The 20,714-nt window shown below is 51.3% G+C and overlaps 8 protein-coding genes and 1 non-coding gene across 9 annotated transcripts; 5 read left to right on the top strand and 4 right to left on the bottom strand.

Annotated features, from left to right (window-relative positions):
• The first annotated feature begins 281 nt into the window (after positions 1-281).
• On the top strand, positions 282-1,790 carry K460DRAFT_197260 (SURF4-domain-containing protein). Its single transcript, XM_040927162.1, has 4 exons — positions 282-678; positions 775-887; positions 953-1,511; positions 1,565-1,790. Exons 1-4 carry the CDS (start codon positions 509-511, stop codon positions 1,635-1,637), a joined length of 915 nt encoding a protein of 304 aa, XP_040783590.1. The 5' UTR covers positions 282-508; the 3' UTR covers positions 1,638-1,790.
• Positions 1,791-2,106: 316 nt separating this feature from the next.
• Positions 2,107-4,020, top strand: K460DRAFT_347582 (nucleoside hydrolase; the record flags this gene model as incomplete). Its single annotated transcript, XM_040931354.1, has 7 exons — positions 2,107-2,196; positions 2,255-2,358; positions 2,518-2,630; positions 2,687-2,743; positions 2,800-2,834; positions 2,889-3,194; positions 3,247-4,020. Exons 1-7 carry the CDS (start codon positions 2,161-2,163, stop codon positions 4,018-4,020), a joined length of 1,425 nt encoding a protein of 474 aa, XP_040783589.1. The 5' UTR covers positions 2,107-2,160.
• On the bottom strand, positions 3,885-6,847 carry K460DRAFT_371020 (uncharacterized protein). The gene is made up of 7 exons (XM_040934262.1): positions 6,639-6,847; positions 6,563-6,586; positions 6,146-6,422; positions 5,361-6,067; positions 4,745-5,211; positions 4,092-4,614; positions 3,885-3,976 (listed from the first exon to the last, which is right to left on the bottom strand). The coding sequence occupies exons 1-6, from the start codon at positions 6,654-6,656 to the stop codon at positions 4,101-4,103; spliced, it is 2,007 nt and encodes a 668-aa protein (XP_040783588.1). The 5' UTR covers positions 6,657-6,847; the 3' UTR covers positions 3,885-3,976; positions 4,092-4,100.
• A 350-nt stretch (positions 6,848-7,197) lies between these two features.
• K460DRAFT_371019 (opaque-specific ABC transporter CDR3) lies at positions 7,198-12,997 on the top strand. The gene is made up of 12 exons (XM_040934261.1): positions 7,198-7,382; positions 7,437-8,130; positions 8,180-8,447; positions 8,498-8,767; positions 8,855-9,409; positions 9,506-9,577; positions 9,634-9,742; positions 9,807-10,337; positions 10,402-10,712; positions 10,845-11,172; positions 11,231-12,078; positions 12,133-12,997. The coding sequence occupies exons 2-12, from the start codon at positions 7,622-7,624 to the stop codon at positions 12,778-12,780; spliced, it is 4,449 nt and encodes a 1,482-aa protein (XP_040783587.1). The 5' UTR covers positions 7,198-7,382; positions 7,437-7,621; the 3' UTR covers positions 12,781-12,997.
• Positions 12,998-13,145: 148 nt separating this feature from the next.
• On the bottom strand, positions 13,146-14,967 carry K460DRAFT_197130 (uncharacterized protein). Its single transcript, XM_040927160.1, has one exon. It carries the CDS (start codon positions 14,743-14,745, stop codon positions 13,510-13,512), a length of 1,236 nt encoding a protein of 411 aa, XP_040783586.1. The 5' UTR covers positions 14,746-14,967; the 3' UTR covers positions 13,146-13,509.
• A 338-nt stretch (positions 14,968-15,305) lies between these two features.
• On the top strand, positions 15,306-16,970 carry K460DRAFT_371016 (uncharacterized protein). The gene has a single exon (XM_040934260.1). The coding sequence runs from the start codon at positions 15,337-15,339 to the stop codon at positions 16,654-16,656; it is 1,320 nt and encodes a 439-aa protein (XP_040783585.1). The 5' UTR covers positions 15,306-15,336; the 3' UTR covers positions 16,657-16,970.
• K460DRAFT_t68 lies at positions 16,911-17,013 on the bottom strand. The gene has a single exon. It is a non-coding gene; the product is annotated as a tRNA-Ser (tRNA).
• Positions 17,014-17,206: 193 nt separating this feature from the next.
• On the top strand, positions 17,207-18,211 carry K460DRAFT_197150 (uncharacterized protein). Its single transcript, XM_040927161.1, has 3 exons — positions 17,207-17,347; positions 17,412-18,022; positions 18,071-18,211. The coding sequence occupies exon 2, from the start codon at positions 17,474-17,476 to the stop codon at positions 17,891-17,893; it is 420 nt and encodes a 139-aa protein (XP_040783584.1). The 5' UTR covers positions 17,207-17,347; positions 17,412-17,473; the 3' UTR covers positions 17,894-18,022; positions 18,071-18,211.
• Positions 18,212-18,481: 270 nt separating this feature from the next.
• On the bottom strand, positions 18,482-19,006 carry K460DRAFT_410413 (ankyrin; the record flags this gene model as incomplete). Its single annotated transcript, XM_040937374.1, has 1 exon — positions 18,482-19,006. One exon carries the CDS (start codon positions 19,004-19,006, stop codon positions 18,482-18,484), a length of 525 nt encoding a protein of 174 aa, XP_040783583.1.
• Between the last annotated feature and the right edge of the window lie 1,708 nt (positions 19,007-20,714).

Raw genomic sequence — 20,714 nt, 5'->3', positions numbered from 1 at the left:
GCGGAACCATAGTTACTCATAGCGAGACGGTCTTCAGCGAGTAACGCAATCATCAGGTCGTAATTGCAATAGCAGGTTGAGGATTTGCAGCGGGAAGAGCCATGTCAACAAACCTTACTGTTCTGGTCACGTAGGTCTGACGCAGAGCATGAAACGAGCGATCTGGCATCACGGAAATATTTTGGCGAACCAAGGATCACATTCCCAAACCCACAACTAGCCCCTAGAAGGCGATATTTGCCTATTTATACAACCTGCACGCGCAAGAGCAAAGATTTTACAGAATTGCAATTTGCATAGACCTGCAACGGGGAAAGTGCAGTAGAGCTGTCCAGGGTAAAGATACAACGGCCGAAGCTAGTCGCTGACATAATCTTCATCCGCAACTTCGCAAGGTGTCCTTCACGCGCCGTAATAGCTTCGGAACACCAAAACCGCCAACTCGCCCATTCCACGCCGCGCTCTCAGCCGCTCAATCCTTCCTCTTTCCTCACACTCGAAACCAGCCATGGCGCAAATACGCGGCACTGCTGGCTACCACCTGGGCAATCAGAGTCCTTTTGGCAACGCTGGGCGAAGCGACGAGACTAGCAATGACCCGAGCCCACTGGACCAACTGAGGGCGCAGACAAGCAAGCTCGAAGATATGCTAGATACTGTTGCGGATCCTATTAAGCCGTGAGTATCTCTCCGCAACACGACAGGCTTTGGTGCCCTTTGTTGGTGCCACAAAGCCGCTCGCAGGAGGTGGTAGCTAATTTGGGCTCCAAACAGATACCTCCCAGCAATCGGCCGCTTCCTAATCGTTGTTACTTTCCTCGAAGATGCGCTGCGCATAATAACGCAATGGCGTGACCAGCTCACCTATCTTCACGACTACCGACACAGTATGCATTCCCAAACACTCTCACAACACACGCGTCGGTCGTGGCTGACATTTGCCCCTCCACAGTTCCAAATGGCCTCACCCACCTATTTCTCATCGTAAACGTTATCATGATGGTCTCTTGCTCGGTCCTAGTTATCGGAAGGAAATACTCGGAATATGCTGTGGCTGGTCTCATGAGCGTCGTGGTCCTACAGGGTCTCGGATACGGCTTGGTCTTTGACCTGAACTTCTTCCTGCGCAATCTCTCCGTCATGGGAGGTCTGCTGATGGTGCTCTCCGATTCCTGGGTTCGCAAGAAGTTTGCCCCAGCTGGTCTTCCCACGCTCGATGAGAAGGACAAGAAGATGTACTTCCAGCTTGCTGGTCGCGTTCTGCTCATCTTCCTCTTTGTTGGGTTCGTCTTCCGTGGCGACTGGGGCTTCTGGAGAATCGTCGCTTCCCTCCTCGGACTGGTCGCTTGCGTCATGGTGGTCGTGGGCTTCAAGGCCAAGTTCTCCGCCATTATGCTCGTGCTCATTCTCAGCGTCTTCAACCTTTACGTCAACAACTGGTGGACGCTGCACCCGCATCACCCGCACAAGGACTTTGCGAAATACGATTTCTTCCAGATCCTTTCAATTGTGTAAGTAATAGATCTCGGTATACAATAGTGTGGCAGTGCTAACGTCATCACAGCGGTGGTCTTCTCTTGCTAGTCAACATGGGCCCGGGTCAGTTCTCCGTCGACGAGAAGAAGAAGGTCTACTAGACTATATCTACGTTGTGTAACACGTATTTGACTTCAGTCTGGGCAACGAGCGTCCATATATCTGCTATCACGCATCTATCAATTGGGAGCAACTTGGAGCGATGATTTAGGCTCACTAGGGTATCAAACAATAGGAACAGAAGGGGTTCAAAAGCGCAACTGCCTCAGCCAGTATAGTGTTTGCGGGCATGAGACGTGTAAAGTACATTTTCCGGCGTTTTGTCCGCTGCGATTGGGTCCATCGCACGCATTGGAATACTTTTTATATTTCAGCAAATGAATACAGACCAAATTATGGACAGATCTCTAGATTGTAACGCTGAGTTGGGCCTCATTTTGCTGACCCCATAGCGGGGAGTTTTCGCCTATCGGGGGACTCCGCTCACCTTCCATGCAGGGTTTGGTCTGCGAGATCCGCTACTTATCTAATCGTGGCCGATGCTAACCAGCAACGAACAAACATTGCCGAGCAGTGATTAAGTTTTTGTACACCCTTTTCTTTCTTTCTTGACACTCATACACCATGGCACCGAATAAGATCATCATAGACACGGATCCGGTGAGTTTCGTGGAATGCGGGGCAATCTCAGTGAGATGGTTGACTAATGGTGTGAAAGGGCGTTGACGATGTCCTCGCCATGCTCCTCGCCCTCTCAGCGAAGCCAGAGGAATTAGAGATTCTGATGATCTCGCTTACCTTTGGGAATGTCGAAGTGCAGAAGTAAGATTCTTTGATTTCGTTGTTATTTCTTCATTCGTCCACCCTCACGTTTCTACACCATCTTCACATCTTTACATCTTTACATCCTCACATCTTCATTTTTCTCCTCGTTCAGATCAACTATAATAACTACATGTAACTAATTTCGAGTTACTCCAGCTGTCTAAGAAATGTCGTCACACTCTTCCACTACATCGAGAAGGAGCGGGCATGGCGTAAAGCAAATGGCAGACCAGAGGGGTTTGAAACGCTGAATGTGCGGAAACCTATCGGTATGGCGTTTAACAGATCTCACCATCACACTTCCACTAACTCGTTTCTAATTCAGTTGCCGTGGGTGCCGAAGAGCCCTTGGCAGAGCACATGATGGTAGCTGATTTCTTTCGTAAGTGCACGATGGCTGAGATAGGGGAAGTGAAGTAGCTAGCTAACAAGAATTAGACGGCATCGACGGCTTGGGTGGCATCCATCACAGTGTATGCTCCATTCTCACATCCTCTACAGAAACTTTGAGTTGATCCAGGTCGCAGCACCCACACCTCTCGCCAGCAGAAACATGGAAATCCCTCTTCCTACCCACACCAGAAAACTTGTCGGCTGAAGAAGCAGCCGCCCTCGAAGCTGTCAAGGAGCAGCACTCGCTTTTTATTCCATCGTTGAAGCCGGCGCATGAACAGATGCTGGACTTGTTGAGAGAGAATGAGTCTGATACGATTACGATTGTGGCTGTTGGTCCCCTGACTAACCTCGCTATTGCGGCTGCAAAGGACCCTGAGACTTTCTTGAGGGTGAAAGAAGTTGTCGTTATGGGTGGAGCGGTTGACGCACCAGGGAACGTAAGTATTCTTCCTCTCTCTAGACTGGTTTGGTCTGAAGCTATCTCAATAGCCGCCACCTCTGCATCTCATCTACTCCCCCACCATCCAGAACATCCCCGTCCCCAACTTCAACCTCATAAAACAGCCCGACACCCCCTTACGCAGAGCGCTGAACCACAGAAATCAGATGACGCCCGGCGCCGAATTCAACACGTACGCAGATAGCGTAGCGAGCGCGCGAGTCTTCGCACTCACATCCCCCAACCCCCGCATGACCATGCCTCCCACCCTAAGCGGCCACAAAAAAGAGCAGCTTCCGCCATATCCCGAGAAACTGAGTAGAACGCTAAAGTTGAAGCTGTTCCCGCTCGACACCACGGAACGACATCTCCTCCCCCAAACACTGTTTGAACAGTACACAGGCAGTGAGCAAGTGAAAGACAGCCCTCTGGCGCAATGGGCAAGGCTCTTCCTAGACGTAACGTTCCAGAAAAACCACTCCCTAAACCCACAACAAGATGATTCGAAACGTGGCCTGCAACTCCACGACCCGATGACTATCTGGTATGCGTTGTCGCCTTCTGAACCTGCGTGGACGTTCGAAACGGAGGATATTAGGGTTGAGACGTCCGGGCAATGGACGAGGGGCTGTCTGGTCGTGGATAGGAGGGGGCGACCTGTTACGGCTGGCACGGGGGATTTGAACGAGGAAGTTATTGGGGATGCGGGAGGGTGGAGCGACTCGCGACGGGGGAACAATGTACAGTGGTGTGTGCAGAGCCCCGGTGTGGACAAGTTTGCTAGGTTTTTGTTAGACCGGGTGTTTGGGGATTCGAAGGCGTGAAAGGAGGCGAACATCTAACGAAGAAAGTTAGTTTCTACTGCCTCAAAAAACATGCCAAATTGCACAATAGTATAGTTACCTTAAGGGATTGCTGGTCCGTCCTCACCAGCACCACCGCTTAAATCCCACCAGTTGTCATGCCAATTTCGATTCTGAAAATCGGTTTCCAAAGCTCTTACGAAGCCAGGCGGATAGAAATCGCCATCGAGTGTCATTGGGAAGTCAGGCAGCGAAGGAAACGACGCAGCATCAAAGTGAGGCAATTCACTTGCCACGAGGTTCTGAAAGTTATCGAGACTTGAGGTTGGAAAGTTGACTCCTTGCATGGGGGGAATATGCGTTCCCTCACCACCCATCGCAGTTGTTGCTCTGGCTGCGCGCTTCTCGTCTTGCATGCTTCTAGACACCTTGTTTAATGCGTTAATCGTCTTTGCAAACGGGAAAAAGTCCCATCGTCGCGTGGAGGCCTGCGCCATTGCGGTTCCGACCTTCTCGAGCGAGCGTATGTCGTTCTCGCAATCGTCTGGATCGGTACATGCAAGTACATACTCGTAAAGGCTAAAAACGGCGCAGAAGGGATAAAACGTTATGAAACTGCGGTACAGTTAGCGACCGCGCTGAGATGTGCTGACGGCGCACAGTGGCTAACGTGGCGTGCTGTCGATGAGACAGGGTTCGTGGTACATGTACCATTAACTAGGGTTGAGTGGAGATAAACACTTACTGATCGAATATAGTTTTGGCCTCATTGGCCAAAGGGGGACCGGTGTTAAAGTCAAGGATGATGCTCACGACCTTTCGAGCAGCGCGAACTGTAATGGCATTGACAGGTCGTCCCTGCACAGTCGTCTTTACCATCCGTTGCATTCCTATGATTATAGCGTATACATTCATTATGTGATCTGCGAGGAGGCAGCGGAAGTTGGTGGTAGTTTCTTTGGCGTCCATCAGTGACTCCAACTTAAATTCGGCCATTAGCTCTTCGAGCTGGAGACAAAAGTCGTCAACCTTTTGAGCAATGACCTCATCGCGATTGTGTGAAGCGTTGTTGTCTATGAAGTTGATCATCTCTGCAGTCATGAGGGTATATCGTACCCAAACGACCGTAACGATAACTTGAGGGGCGGAAGGGTGCATGTTATTGGTATGGAACAAGGCTGGTGCTCTGACTTTGTTTGGTGACCATCGTACCTAGAACAGTATCAGCATAACCCACGTCTATGGAAAGTATTGAATGGGACATGTAGAAGGCGGGAAAGTTTGGCGGATTTGGCGGCTCTTTGATAGACTTGACGAAGGCCCGTGAGACTATGCAGCCCGAATGATAAGTACACACTTACAACAGTAGGCTTTCCATAGAACATGCGGAATAGAGTATCAGTGGAGAGTACATGCCAATACAAGAATCGAAGGACATCTCTTCCACCCTCCTCCTCAAACGTTTTTGAAGGCACTGTGTCGAGCTGGTCAATGCCTTTCATCTTTACGTAATGACAGGACTTGCAATGGAATTTCCAGGACAACTGATAATCTTGGTTGTTCATTGCAGTCCATGAGGTTAAGGCTGCTGTATGTCCATCCATGTTAGTCTCGTTCGAAGCCTCGAGCCATGCAGGTACGGCCTCAAGGACTTTCATATATGCTGCTCGCACGAGCGGGCATCCTGTGCCACGAGTCTGCTGGAGGCCATAGTAAAGCGCGTTATAATACATGACGCGGATCCCTGGCTCAATGTGGACATAGGGAGAATCTATAATGCTAGGAAGTGCATAGAAAAGCTGAACATCTATAGATATAGTGAATATATCTGGCACAACCATGGCGCTTAGTAGGTTCGCGAATGCATCAATGCACTCTTTCGACTCTGCGGGAGAAAGACTGAAGTCGACGTCGAACATATCTGCCCGGACCCTAAGATTTCCTAGGTCATCAAGAGCCTCATTTAGTGAGAGCATTGCATTATCGACCTGAGGCGTCGGTATAGCGACTGGAGTTTTCTGGTTCTGGAAGTTACGTCTGGTGTCGGTGGCAAGTTGGTAAATCCACGCTGCCCTCGTTAGCCTGCAAAGTTTCCGGGTTCCATGTCAAGAAACCTGAGATCCAGGGCTATGTATGTGATTCTTACATTCTTGGCCATCACCGACCGTCAACGAGGCTTCAGGGGACGGCACAGGTGTGATATCTCGAGCAGCATCCGGGCTTGAAGGCACAGACGTAGACGATGAATGTCCATCACCGTTACGACTAACTTGTTCCTCGAGCAGCTTCAATCTTTGGGTTAGATGTTGCACTGCAACTTTCTGCTGCGCAAGTCGAGGCCTTTGACGTCGCTCTACATACTGGCATTCGGATTTGGCGGTAGCGCATTGATGGCAAGCTGGCTCCTCCTTGTCACATTTGATCTAACAACCATCAGCACCTTGCTAAAATGCTGGCCTTGACATGAAACCACTTTGCGCTGTAGGGAAATACATCAAGTTCTTCCAGGAGCATATGCTACAGAATAGAAATTGTGTGCTACAACGGGAGGAGCTGAACCTACTTTCTTACGCTTGCAGCGCAGGCACTAAGTAACTATTTAGCAGTGTCCTCTATTTACATGAAAGAAGATTACGTACGGCAAGCTTCATCACCATTGGGAAATGGTATTATCACACCGGAGTCGGAGGTTTTTCGTAGGCCGTGTTGTCCGGCGAGATGTTCGCGTGTTCCGCCCAGGTCGGCTCACCTAGTACCGAATGTCCTTTAGAATTCGCGTCCGTAAATGGAACTTTTCATACAGATAACATGCACTGTAAAGAAGTATAGCCCGGCTGGGCCAAAAATATGAAAGGATTCACTGACGTGGACGCGAGTAAAACGCCGGAAATGCGAACCCCGAATGTCCGTAAAGGGTAAACCCCGGGGCACCGAATGTCCGGAAGGCGCGAGCTAACGGCCGGGCGTAGGTGGGCCTACTAGAGTGCTGTGCTTCGACAAGCATGATGCAATAATGCTGGTTGAATATGACACATTTGTTGCATCCTTAGCCTCCCGTTGAGCGTAACAGACACAATGCTCAAGCGCAGTGAAGCCCGGTGGCTCAAGCCTTTGGACAGGGTCATGCAGCATATACTCAATACTAGCGATAGTTCAACCACGGGCAGGGTGCATGCGCTAATTACATCTTTTGTTTAGCGCTGACTGGTCTTCTTGTCATGCTTCTTTGGCGGACATCCGGACTCTCGCCGCGAGCGAGACTGCCTTGGGAGCTATGGCGGAAAAGGGAGCTTTTCAAAAGGATGCAGCTACCGTCTACTTCTCTTAAGGTCATCGAAGAGTGAGTGCACAAGACTTCGACACGTTGAACGATCTTCCCATCGGTAAGGAGCCCTCTACGAGCTCATTCGTGTGCAACTTGGCTAACACTTGAGGAGTACCATTATTGACAGTATTTCCGGTAGCCACCGCCAAGTCCAGCCGTGTTTTGATGATTTTAAATTCCTCAGACTGGAGGGTATAGATTATTTTGCGTTTCCAACTTGGTTGGCCACTGCTCGGCTACTGAGGACGAGTGACAGTCTGACCGGAGTTTCCCTACCGCCAGTGAATCTGAGCTGATATGTCGGCCGCTATGGGCATCGCAGAAAAAGTTGATCGTGCAGAAAAGTCACTCACAATTCACACAAAACCCGAGTCAAGCTGTGACTCCGAATATGGGACAAGGGACGAGGTTATACAGGACGTGAAGTCTGAGCAGGAAGTGGCAGAACTTGTTCGCATGTTTACGTCGCAGTCACAACAGCAGAATCTCGAGTCACCCTTTACTGCCGAGCAGAACAGTCGGCTGGACCCGAAGAGCGATCGGTTTCGAGCTCGGGATTGGGCCAGGTCTTTCTACGACTTACGCTATAGCAGCGAAGGCTCTATCGCTCGTGTGGCCGGTGTTGCCTTCAGAGGCCTTAATGTTTGGGGCAAGGGGTCTCCTACTGACTTCCAATCGACAGTAGGCAACAAAATCTTGAAGCTACCATCCTTATTTGGACGAGGAGCCCAGAAGGTTGAGATTTTGCGAGACCTTGAGGGATTGGTACTTCCCGGAGAACAATTGTGTGTGCTTGGTCCTCCTGGGTAAGTCTCAACTGTACTTGTCTTGCGGCGATTGACTGACAATTGGTAGCTCTGGCTGCTCTACGCTTTTGAAGACCATCGCAGGCGACACCCATGGATTCAAAGTCAACTCAGACGCCTACCTGAACTATCAGGGCATTCCTGCAAAGGACATGAAGACGTCTTTCCGAGGAGAAGCCATATACACAGCAGAAGTAGACGCTCATTTTTCCCAACTGAGCGTTGGAGATACTCTTTACTTTGCTGCGAGGGCGCGAGCACCCCGGAACATCCCAGGAGGGGTCAGTCGGCAACTCTACGCCGAACATCTACGCGACGTATGTAATCATTTCTACTAATGTACTGCTTGGTTGACAAACATTTGTAGGTTGTGATGGCGATGTTTGGAATCTCTCATACAATCAATACGCAAGTCGGGAACGATTTTGTACGAGGTGTCAGCGGTGGTGAGCGTAAGAGAGTTACCATTGCTGAAGCTACTCTGAGCTTTGCACCTCTGCAATGTTGGGATAATTCAACTCGAGGCTTGGACTCGGCGAACGCGGTGGAATTTTGCAAGACGCTACGGACACAATGCGATGTCTTTGGGACATCAACCTGCGTCGCCATATACCAAGCGCCACAAGCTGCTTACGATGTAAGTGCCATCTGAAGCTCTTTGGCTTTTCTTTGCGGTCTGGAATAGAGATCAGTTGGCTCGAAGGGCGCGACTAACTTGCACTAGGTCTTCGATAAAGTGGTCGTTCTATATGAAGGCAGACAGATCTACTTTGGTCCTTCCTGCGAGGCACGCGGATACTTCGAGAGCCTGGGATTCGAATGCCCTGCTTCTCAGACCACCCCTGACTTTTTGACTTCGATGACGTCGCCGTCAGAGCGTCGTATCAGAGCTGGCCTCGAGAATAGCACGCCCCGCACATCAGACGACTTCGCCCGATGCTGGAAAAAAAGCCCTGAAAGACAAAAACTGCTGAATGCGATTGAAGAATACAGCCAGACTCACCCACTCAAAGGCGAAACCCACGAACAGTTCAGTCTTTCCAGGACATTAGAGAAATCTCGAAACCAACGCCAGAAGTCCCCATATACTCTATCCTACTGGAAGCAAGTCAGTCTTTGTATGTGGCGAGAAGTACAAATGCTCAAGAATGACCCAAGCGTTATTTTTGCTATGCTGGGGATCAACTTTGTGGAAGCTTTAATAATCGCCAGTATCTTCTACAATTTGCCTAGTACCACGGCGTCGTTCTTTAAACGTGGAGCCATTGTCTTCATGATGGTAAGTTATCGAATGACCTCACACTTCCTTCGCAGCTTCCGTACAGACACAATGCGGTAGTTGAACGAAGCTAGCTCAGATTACTGACTGCCCTAGGTCTTGTTAAACGCCTTTGCTAGCATCATAGAGATCATGAGTCTATACGCAAAGAGGACTATTGTCGAGAAGGTGAGTTCCGCGCTTTGAGATGATGCATGCGCATGGAGCTAACCTTTTGACCGAAGCACAATCGATACGCGCTCTACCACCCAAGCGCTGAAGCACTAGCCTCAATGATAATAGACATACCCTATAAAATCGCCAACGCAATCTTCGTCAACTCTACGCTGTATTGTAAGTAACGCTGGTGCACGAATTGCATGTGAGACATATACTAACTTCGTATCTCAACCCTTAGTCATGGCGAATCTACGTCGAGAAGCTGGCCCATTTTTCTTCTTTCTGCTCGTTAGTTTCACTATGGGGCTTTCGATGAGCATGCTCTTCCGGCTTTTTGCTTCTATGACTAAGACGATTGCTCAAGCGCTCGCCCCGAGTTCGATCCTCCTGCTGGCACTCGTTTTGTATTCTGGCTTTGTCATTCCGATAGAGTACATGAGAGGGTATAATCTTTCATTCAAGCCAAATAACTATGCTAACGTGCACAGATGGGCAAGCTGGATACGATTTATCAATCCCGTTGCATACGGCTTCTCCAATGTCATGGTCAATGAATTCAATGGACGGACATTTGAGTGTACATCTTTCGTTCCTTCGGGGCCGTCATACGAAAATGTTTCTGCCGAGCAGCGAGCATGCGCTGTCCAAGGCTCAGTTCCTGGTTCAAACTCCGTCAGTGGCACTACGTATGTTGAAACTGCGTATAAGTACCATTACAGTTCCCGATGGCCGAACTACGGAGTCATCCTGGCGATAACAGTAATTCTCTGTAAGTGTCGAAGTACGAGGTACTTGTGAGGCATATACTGACTTCGTACCTCTGCTTCTCCCAGTCATTGCGCATCTCGTCATGAGCGAAATTGTCGCATCCGAGCGGTCAAAGGGCGAGGTGCTAGTTTTTCGCCGCTCGAAGATGCAGAATAGTAGCAAAGGACACAGTGCCGATGAAGAGACCGGTAGCGAAACTGCTCATCAAGCCGAAAAGTTTCGCGACAACAACGACTCGCAGCACGAGGTGCAAAAGCAGGTCTCAATTTTCCACTGGGAAGCAGTCAACTATGAGATTCAAATCAAAGGTGAACACCGCAAAATTCTGGATTCGGTGGACGGATGGATCAAGCCTGGAACATTGACCGCTCTTATGGTAAGTTCAATTTTCCTGGTAGCCTGAAAGACTTCGATAGCCCTGACTGTTGTCATTCATGAATCGAAAGGCGTATGGAAGTCTCCAACAGCTCTACATAATGTTATCCTTGTACCAGCTAACAAGTCACAGGGCGTCTCAGGTGCAGGAAAGACCACATTGCTGGACGTTCTTGCAAGTCGGACCACCATGGGCATAATCAGTGGCAACATGCTTGTGGACGGACGTGAACGCGATGAATCGTTCCAGCGTAAGACAGGGTATGTGATGCAGCAGGACATTCACCTGGAAACCTCAACGGTACGAGAGGCTCTGGAATTTTCCGCCCTTTTGCGACAACCTATGGAGTTCAATCGTGAAGAGAGATTAGCATACGTGGACCACGTTATCCGACTACTGGACATGGAAAAGTACGCCGATGCCGTGGTTGGGATTCCTGGATCAGGTCTGAACGTAGAACGTAAGTGTCTCCTCCAGTTTCGTACTTTACATAAGTCGCTGTGATTAACCATTTGCAGAACGCAAGCGCCTTACTATTGGTGTAGAACTCGCCGCCCGCCCGAAGTTACTACTTTTCCTCGATGAGCCCACGTCAGGCCTAGACAGCCAAACGTCCTGGTCAATTTGCGACTTGATGGAAAAGCTTACCCGTAACGGACAAGCGGTTCTGTGTACAGTCCATCAACCTTCTTCGCTTCTATTCCAGAGATTTGATCGCCTACTTTTGTTGGCAAAAGGCGGCAGGACAGTCTATTTTGGTGACATTGGCTCTGGCTCGAAGACAATCGTGGACTATTTCGCCCGCAATGGCGCACCAGAGTGTCCTGCGGGTACTAATCCTGCAGAGTATATGCTCGAAGCAATCGGAGCCGCCCCAGGTCATGAAACGGAGATTGATTGGCCCTCCGTCTGGAAGAACAGCAAGGAATACTCTGACGTCCAAGCAGAGTTAGCTAAGCTAAGGGAGCTTTCTAACCAGCCATCAGCTGTCATGGACTCGTCCGATGCGAGCCATCAAGAGTTCGCAGCTCCCTTCATGATGCAGCTCTCCGCGGTCGCTCTACGTTGCGCGCAACAGTATTGGCGAACACCTTCATACATATACTCCAAGGCACTCCTCACTGTCGGATCCTCGCTTGTGATCGGCTTGTCGTTCTTGAACGGCGAGAACACCATACAAGGCCTTCAAAATCAGATGTTTGGCGTTTTCATCTTTCTATTCGTCGTCATACAACTCATCTACCAGATTCTCCCAATGTTTATCTCCCAGCGAACGCTGTATGAGGCTCGAGAGCGTCAGTCGAAGACATACGCATGGCAAGCTTTTGTGCTCTCCAACATTGTTATAGAGATGGCGTGGAACGCTGTAAGTACCTACCAAACCCACTCCGTACCCAGCGAATACTGACCATGATCCTAGCTCATGGCCATCTTCTGCTTCATATGCTGGTATTATCCAGCAGGGTTTTACCGCAACGCCGAATTCACCGACTCAGTTCACATCCGAGGGTTCCATGCGGTACTCATCGTAGTGGTGACTTTCCTCATTGCCAGCTCGTTAGCACACCTTCTAATCGCAGGCGCGCCTAGCGAAGAGATTGCAGCAGCTTTCGCTACCTTGCTATCCATTATGCTCTACGCATTCGCGGGTATTCTTGCAGGCCCAAAAGACCTCCCCCGCTTCTGGATCTTCATGTATCGCGTCAATCCCGTCACATACCTAGTATCGAGCTTTATGTCGACGACTCTAGGCCAAGCACCAGTATCCTGCGCACAAACAGAGTTCCAGACGTTCGCGGCGCCGGCGAACCAGACCTGCGGACAGTACATGCGGGACTATATTGAAACGGCCGGTGGCTATCTTCGCGATGCACAGGCTTTTGGTCAATGCCAGTACTGCCAAATGGACAGCACCAACCAGTTCCTGCAGCGCATCAACGCTGACTGGGACACTCGCTGGAGGGATTTTGGCTTGCTCTGGGTATACGTCGTCTTCAATGCTGCGGCAGCGGTTTTCCTCTACTGGGTCTTTCGGGTTCCGAAAAGCAAGAAGATGAAGCGTGTGTGAGTGATTGGATATTTGCTGTCCCTCCTGACTACGGTGCGTTCGGAAAGTGCAGCATTTTCGCAGCTTCGCTATACTTAAACAACATAGTTTTCTTTATCTGTACTTGTGATTTTACTAGACGTTCATTTTGTTCTTGGCATTTCTGGCGGCTGTATTCTGAGTACTTTTCGCATAATAGGACTACATAGACTTTGTAATAATAAGAGATGGGACAACCTAAAACCTTACTTCTGTTTTGCGAATCTACTAAGCTCTTATCTGAATGCTCCCCATTGTGAGGTGGGAAAACAAAAGAATAAATAGTCTACTCAGAATCAAGGGGAATTGGGCATTCTAGGATCCATCCTCAATAGCAATAACGCGAAATACTCCACGCACACTGAGTCAAGACCTTGTTTGTGTGTTATAGACGACCCTCACAGTGGAGGCATGCAGGTAGATAGTTAAGGTGCAGAAGCATAGCGAGCTCACGATATAGGTGGATTGTTAATTTTTGTTATGAGGAATGTAGTTTGATATGAACAGTGCTTCCTGTTTGATATGTGTCTTTGGAATATATGTCCATTGAACAATGCACAAGGATACATACCACCTTCTCGGCTGGGTGTATCACAACTCTTATTTGCCAAAGCACCCAGGACCTCCCAAGCGCCATAGCTAACCTGCAATATTTACGCTCGTGCTCCAAGTCAATGCACATCTTCTCTACCTCCTCTACTCTTCGCTCGATCATTCATAAGCACTAAAATCCAACGGTACACTCGTTCCTCTCCCAGCCCTATACCTCTTTATGCCACCGCTAAACTCTCTCGGCCGCGGAAATTGGGCTTCGTCCTGAAACCTCCACCGCAAGTCATGTATTGGGACAATTTTTCCCTTTTGTCCTGTCCCTGCAACCACACCCGGACCTGTTGGGCTTTTGATACCAGATCCGCCGTTCGTTAACGTGTATGAGGACGGATCGAGCATAGAACGTAAAGGAGCGTGAGAGGCAGAACGGCTTGGAGCTGGGCTAGGAGGCGGTGGAGGAGCAGGGGCGGATGGTGCGTGGGAGGGAGTTGGTGTAGGTGCGGACCCTGGGGGTGGCGGTGGTGGTGGTGCGGCAGGCGATGCGCGGCCGAAGGCGTTGCGAGCTGCTTGTTCTGCTAGTGATGGCGCGTGACCGTTGGTCGGCGCTTTTGGTGGCGGAGGAGCAGGTGCTGCAGGTGCTCGACCGTCATAGCGGTATGGATCGTAGTCGTCCTCGTCGTCTGATTTCGCATTCGGTGGGGGAGGAGCGGACGGCGGAGGAGGTGGTGTTGACCGTGATGGGGCTCGCGGAGCTGACGAAGGTGGTAGTGGAGGTGCTGGCGGTACTGAAGTCGGGAACGAACGAGGTGGGGGTGCTGAGCCAGGAGGTGGAGGAGGCGGTGCTGATGGTGTTGAAGAAGGCGGTGGAGGTGGAGGTGCGGGTGGAGCACCTCCAGGAACAGGTGGCGCGCGAGCTGGAGACACTGGAGGCGGAGGAGCGAGTCCAGATGGCTTTCGAGAAGCCGGAGGTGGCATAGGCGGTTTCTTGCCGATTGGAGGTGGTGGTTTCGGCTTGAGTCCTATGCTTGAGGCTACTGATGACGGTCTCGAATCCTTTAGTCCGCCAAATACTGGATTGAGCGGCGGTCGTGATCCTGGGATTGGAGGCGCAGGAGGAGCCCCGGGAGGTTTCGGGGCAGCCCCTCGTGGTGGTTTGGGAGCTGAACCTCGCGATGTCTCCGGATCTGAGAGGTATGGTGTATTGCTCTGGTCTGCGCCTGTCTTCACGCCGCCCGCTTTCCTCAGCTTCGGCATGCCTCCAGCAAATATCCCGGCTAATTGAGGTGCTGATGCCATTGCACTCTCTCCGCCTCCTGTATCGCTGTTACTCCTCGCTCGGTTTCCTCCTCCAGGCACCGGCGGCGCAAGTCCAGGCGGCGCAGGCGGTCTACCCATACCCGGAACTGGTGGTGCTCCTCCGATGGGCGGTCCACTGGGTCCGTCATTTACTTTGCCAACTATTGGAGAGGATCGATCGTTGACTTGTGTGACCTTCTTTAACCTCGCGCCCTTCCCGATGTCTGACAAGAGCGCTCCCTATGACCTATTAGCTTGGGCTCCATGTTGGGCCAACCTCGCAATCACAGCATTCTGTTGGATCCCTCGGTGTGAAGGTGACATACTCTTCCAGCTCCCGACGGCGGCTTTCCTCCTGGAGCCTTCATTCCAGGCATTGGTGGCGGCGGTGGTGGACCCCCGGCGCCTCTTCCCATGGGCGGCATGGGCGGAGGGGGAGGTGGTGGAGGCATCGTGGTGTGTGTCCCTTCCTTGAACTATAAGGTTTCGTTTTCCTCGCCGAGTAAATGAAGAGTAGTGGCAGTATCCTGCTGCCTTGACTGTATGTTGGTTCGCAAAAGTGTAGTGTTCGGGGCTTCGTCGTGGTGGAACATTCCGTCACAGTCGCCCGTGCTTGGCATCAATTCTCAGCCACGCAGGGCTTCGTCACTTGAGAACTTGACCGCAAATGCGAACACCACATCCAACGCCATGAAACCCGGCAGCCTGCCAATGCGCGTCCGGACGCGGCCAGTGTGCCAATTGTGCGACTACATACTGCAGCAGCCTACATATCGCCGCGCATTCGTGTCCGCCTCCACCCTCCAGGCACCCTCAATACCAAGGCAACCCGCGCGAGCACATGGCGTAACACCACGGGTACCCTCGCGAAGCTTTACGACGACGGCGCGGAAATCACGTGAGTCTGATAGTAGAGGCGATGGGGGTCTACAAACATCGGAGAGGGTCGCTGCGTTGAGAGAGGAGCTGGTTGTGGTGGAAGGTCGGATCCGGGCAATATACGATTCACCCAAGGTCGAGACGGAGGCCGTTGTGCTGGAGGCATTGGATGGACTGGAACACATTGCACAGCAAGCAATAGCGATACGCGCACGGCAACCTCCGCCCACCAAGGTTCCCATCAGGCAAAGCGCCGCAGGCGCAATACTCTCTGGCCTGGGTAACGAAGAGAGTGTCAGTAGCCAGAGGAGGACCAGGTCCAAGCAGTTGGGACTCGATGCGCTTCCGTCGCCTTCGTACCTGTCCAACCTGGCCGAGGACCTTATCAAACATGAAAAAGTCTTTGTTTCGCCCAATGTTCTCGCAGTGTATATCCACCTCCAACGGCTGCTTGCGCGCCCCAAGACCATCCCAGAAGCCCTGTACCTCTACGCCAACAAGGCCGTACCTGTAGAAGGCTCGTCACCACCCAAGTTCTCGCACCCATCGCCAAAAGCTGCGAAACAAGCGGTCCCAGCAGAGCTCGCCGACCAGGCCCTGACGGCAGCTATCGACGCGAAAGATCTATCACTGGCCCTCGATGTTGTTGACCAGACCTACCGCACCCCTGCCTGGCGACGGCACCGCATGGTCACAAAGATGGGCCTGCCCGCATTGTTAGCAGGAATTTCACCCCTCGCGATGTACATGATCGCTCAAGAGCTCTCCGTCTACAGTGGCTACATCGACCCCTGGACCTTTAAGATGTACGCCTTTGCGGGCTTGAGCACCTACGTCTTGTGCACCGGTACGCTCGGCTTCGTCGCACTTTCGACGTACAACGACAGCCACGACAGAGTCGTTTGGAGGCCAGGTGTTCCGTTGTTGGATCGCTACTTCAGGGAAGATGAACGAGCGGCACTGGATCGGATCGCATGCGCGTGGGGCTTTAAGGAGCTCTGGAAGAGGGGCGACGAAGAGGGTGAGGAGTGGGAGGGGCTGCGGCAGTGGATCTTGCTGAGAGGTATGGTGCTCGACAAGCCTGATCTAATGCCGGGTATGAACTCCACGCTTCATGAACGAGAACGGTAGCGATGGGTGTGTACGAGATAACTGAACTGTTCATAGATAGTGTCGTTGGCGGCGGACGGCCAAGCTATATACCATACTGTACAATCCACACCATAATACTCTTCGGTTTCGCACTTTTCCTATCGTCAACACGAGCAAAAAGGAGTTTCTAACCGTCATACTATTCTCAAGGAGATCGAACCACTACGCTCAGCCCTATCCAAGGACGGAAGAACCGCAAAAAAGAAGGCATTGGTGATTACTCCAGGTTTATGCGACACCTGTGTGATTCGAACACACGCTCCCGAAGGAACTGGCTAACTTCCGCTCTTTCGAACGACTAGCAGGCCAGCGCGTTAACCACTCCGCCAAAGTGCCGGCCGAATGACTTATTGATATGTATTTTGGCTATCCTATGGTATATAGCCCGTAGAAATAAATGTAGGAAAGCGGACGCGAAGTTTAGATTTGGCGACTTGGCGGTTTCGAACCGGCATATGGGAGTGGTAGCGGGCCGTGCGGGGCGGGGGCAGAGAGCTTGGAGTCACCCCCACTAGCATTCACAAGCTAGTGTCGGAGCTATGGGGCTTCTACCATAGGCTTTCAATACTACGCAGACTCTCACAGGAGGAGCTTGCCCTTTATCATCCTTGAAGACTACGACCTCCTTTCTCAGTCGAAGAGCCTGAGTGCTACCCTCCAAGGCTCGCCAGTAAGTCGCAGCTGAGTGGCGAGAGCGTTACTGAAGGCAACCAAACAGTCACTGACAGGCCCAGATATATCTCCCAGAGACCACTATCACCTCCAGGCACTCCAAGCCGTTTCTCACTCCAACGCCATGTCCGCAGAAGCCCTCCCAATAACCCCGGCGCGCTTTGCCCAAGCCCTAGACGACCTACCCATCAGCTCGCTGTATGGCAAGTACGCCGAGCTCACGAACCAAATCCAACATCTCGAATCGAGCAACCAGCAGCTCGAGGACTTTGCCCGGGAGAACGACGACCGCGACTGCTACGAAGCGCTCCTGGAAAACAGACAGGTCATGAAGCGCTTCCAAGAGCGCATCGAGTTGATCAAGAAGGAGGTGCAGGAGGTGCGCGGATTGCCGTTCAGACCGCAGGGCGAGGAGGGTGTCGCGCAGGCCCCGACTACGAATGGCAATGCAGCAGGTTCGCAGAACGGCCATGTAGCAGGTGGGGGGACGGCGGCGCAAGAGCAGAGGAATAACAGCGGAGACGAGGAGGGTCTGTATCTTTGAAAAGTTCAACTCAGATCACCACGCAACACCACCCCCAGCGCGACAACAATGCGAGGATGGCACGTGCGGGACCTGTCCAGCCTGTGTATTACACACATGAGATTACACACAACGAAGCAAGGGGAATGAGTGAGTATGAGAGCCCTCAGACAACGCACCAAGCTAATGCTTCCACAGCCTGAGACCTTTAGTCCCAAATCATAGGCAATGAGAGCATTCAGCCTCGCTCTTGACAGAGCTTGATGCGAGGCCACACCTATCTACTAGATCAAGCAGTCTCCACTCGATAGCAGACAGAACATGCACTTGAAGAAGTGCTCGAAGACGGATGAAACACATGCGTGTAGCAAATCAAGAGAATATGATTCATCAAACGGCGTCCATATTGTAGGGCTGGTATTCGTGCTCCCCCGCACCTCATCAATATATTACTAGTCTTTCTATATTCACCACGTCCGCATCCACTCACTCAGCTACCATGTAAGTACAATCTTTACAGCTCTGCGCAACATGCCAGCTTCGTCAAACACCCAAGTATCGCTATCCACAAAGTCGATCACTCTCTTTCCCGCGTTGTCCACGGCAAGTCTACTGCACAAGCAGAGTGAAGAGGTTTGCGCTTCCAGCCATCAAGCCTAAGATACAATGGTGTTGCCCCGTTTCGTTTCCGGCGTCTACATTGGCACCACGGTCAAGAAGCATCTCTGGGGTTGATATCCGCTCAGGAATCTGGGGGCAGTTTCCGATCGAGCATATTGAATGCAGGATCTTTTCTCCGCCTGTTGTTGCAGCGCAAACGTCTGCGCCTTGCTCAATCAAGGACCGCACGATCTCAACATAACCATTCTGCGCCGCACAATGAAGTGCTATTCGACCATCCAAGACAGTTGCTTGAAGATATGCTCCATAATTGAGAAGTACTTTCGCGATTTCAAGCCGTGGATTCACGTCTTCGCAGCGTGGAGGTGCACTCCCGCACGTGACGCAGTGAAGCGGCGTCCATTGCGCCTCGGTGGCGGTCTCGTTGACGCTGGCGCCGTTCGATAAAAGAAAGTCCACGTTCAATGCGCCCGTCTTGGCATGCCACGTGTATAGGAGTCCTGCCCTGAGCATCTTTCACGAATAGATTTGCGCCGAGACTGAAGAGATACGATGTGTAGTCAAGTCTTTATCTGTGACTACCGCATTGGCTCCAGCTGCTACCATGGCTTTAATATTGTCGACTTCACTTACTTCCGCAACCATGTTGATGATAGGAGGCGGAGAATCGTCAGGACCGTCGTCTATACGCATACTTTTAGCTAGCAGCAAACACGCAATGGATCCGTCATAAAGATGAGATTCTACTGCAGTCTAGAAGAGAGTCAGACCACTCTCAGCGTCTGTGGCGTCTACGTCAGCTCCATTTGTGACGAGGTGTTCCAGGATGGATAGCAACCGTCCTGGCGTATCGTGAACCTCCCAGGTCCTACATCGGTGGTCGCATTCAAAATCAGTAAGTGCATTGAAAAGTGCACCGGTGAGGTACATTCGAGCTGCCTTGATATTCTGATCCGGAAAATCTTTAACAATAGTATGCGTAAGAAGGAGTTCAGCTGCCTCTGCATGCCAACAGGTCGTCGCTTGACTTAGAGCCTCTCTCATACCATTCAGCCTCGATCCGTCGCAGAAGTTCTATCACGACGTGTTGCCGACAGGCTGACTGTTCTTCATCGAAAGCCACCACCGCCTCAACAGCATGACAACTCATCGACGCCTCTTGCAGCCATCGCCGGGTCGATCATCTGCTATGAGCAAGGCAGATAGGTTTTGAAAGAGGCACATCGGACCGCGCGTCCACACATGCCTCAAACAGCTACCTTGATTCGCAACGTACCTTGGACTAGACCAGCATGAACACGTGAACGGCGCGTAAGTGCGTTAGCAAAGTGATTTGATATTGATCGTTGCCACTACAGATGTCGCAACTGGCATACGGCGTGATGCGTACCAAGAGACATGGAACATCCATGAAGCCGAGTGTCCACAAATTGGCGAACCCCAACCTAGAGGCTTGTTTTCGAAGGGTGGCAAGATACCTTAGCACGACTCTCGTTCGTCAACTAGAGTTGTCGGATGCATTGGTGCATGTGTTGTCATGCCTTTTCCGATGAGGTGAGCGTAAAAGCCTACAAGCCACCAGATCCCAATCAGGTTTTGCGATGATTGTAGCGTCATCAGGATCTAGGGACATCTCGATGAGAATCTAGGCTATCGTCCGCTGGCCAGATGCAATCGACAGCTGCACTCCAAACAAGGTAGGAGGAGGAGAAGGAACCAAGTTTCTGGGAAGCTGGGCTGAAGTATGAGCATTTCATTTCAGGTCCATGTAAGATCGATCGACCACAGACATGATGTTGAGTGAGTTACCTTGGATAGATTCGTTAGAATCCGATTCCACCAAAGAAAATGTACCGGCTCCTTGTAAGTTACTGCATCGCCGTCAAACTTCTCCTTCTCAGCCTGACAGCTCGCTAAACGCTTCGTCCAAACCCCGCTCTCACCATGTCAATATACGCGAAGCCTCATGCGGGGACGGCGACAAGATGTGGTGGCTGTTCTGTGCCGTTTCGACGAAGGAGGTTCACCGGCTCGTTATCCCCGCTCACCTTTCAATAGTACCTTGAGCTGAGGCCCTGCAGACATGCAAGCCACGGCCGAGGCACTTGCCGTTCCGTGAGTGAACCTCTGTGACGTCGGTGAATAAGCGACACTATCCAGCATTTATTCACAATGGCAAAGTCTTGCATAGAGGTCCGGAGAAGGTCCGTCATTTCCGATT

This window comes from Cucurbitaria berberidis (genome assembly GCF_010015615.1).
Source record: "Cucurbitaria berberidis CBS 394.84 unplaced genomic scaffold K460scaffold_6, whole genome shotgun sequence".
Classification (NCBI taxonomy): domain Eukaryota; kingdom Fungi; phylum Ascomycota; class Dothideomycetes; order Pleosporales; family Cucurbitariaceae; genus Cucurbitaria; species Cucurbitaria berberidis.
This window is presented reverse-complemented; position numbering and strand designations above follow the sequence as displayed.

Excerpts from the sequence above, each read along its gene's own strand:
- K460DRAFT_197260 (XM_040927162.1), top strand. The coding sequence starts at position 509 with ATGGCGCAAATACGCGGCACTGCTGGCTACCACCTGGGCAATCAGAGT. Across the intron at positions 888-952 it reads TCTTCACGACTACCGACACA|TTCCAAATGGCCTCACCCAC; the intron begins GTATGCATTCCC and ends GCCCCTCCACAG. Across the intron at positions 1,512-1,564 it reads TTCCAGATCCTTTCAATTGT|CGGTGGTCTTCTCTTGCTAG; the intron begins GTAAGTAATAGA and ends ACGTCATCACAG.
- K460DRAFT_371020 (XM_040934262.1), bottom strand. Across the intron at positions 6,068-6,145 it reads GGTCGGTGATGGCCAAGAAT|CGTGGATTTACCAACTTGCC; the intron begins GTAAGAATCACA and ends TAACGAGGGCAG. Across the intron at positions 5,212-5,360 it reads TCTATGGAAAGCCTACTGTT|GTACGATGGTCACCAAACAA; the intron begins GTAAGTGTGTAC and ends ATACTGTTCTAG.
- K460DRAFT_371019 (XM_040934261.1), top strand. The coding sequence starts at position 7,622 with ATGTCGGCCGCTATGGGCATCGCAGAAAAAGTTGATCGTGCAGAAAAG. Across the intron at positions 9,410-9,505 it reads GAGCCATTGTCTTCATGATG|GTCTTGTTAAACGCCTTTGC; the intron begins GTAAGTTATCGA and ends TGACTGCCCTAG. Across the intron at positions 10,713-10,844 it reads GAACATTGACCGCTCTTATG|GGCGTCTCAGGTGCAGGAAA; the intron begins GTAAGTTCAATT and ends AACAAGTCACAG.
- K460DRAFT_197130 (XM_040927160.1), bottom strand. The coding sequence starts at position 14,745 with ATGGGTAGACCGCCTGCGCCGCCTGGACTTGCGCCGCCGGTGCCTGGA.
- K460DRAFT_371016 (XM_040934260.1), top strand. The coding sequence starts at position 15,337 with ATGAAACCCGGCAGCCTGCCAATGCGCGTCCGGACGCGGCCAGTGTGC.
- K460DRAFT_197150 (XM_040927161.1), top strand. The coding sequence starts at position 17,474 with ATGTCCGCAGAAGCCCTCCCAATAACCCCGGCGCGCTTTGCCCAAGCC.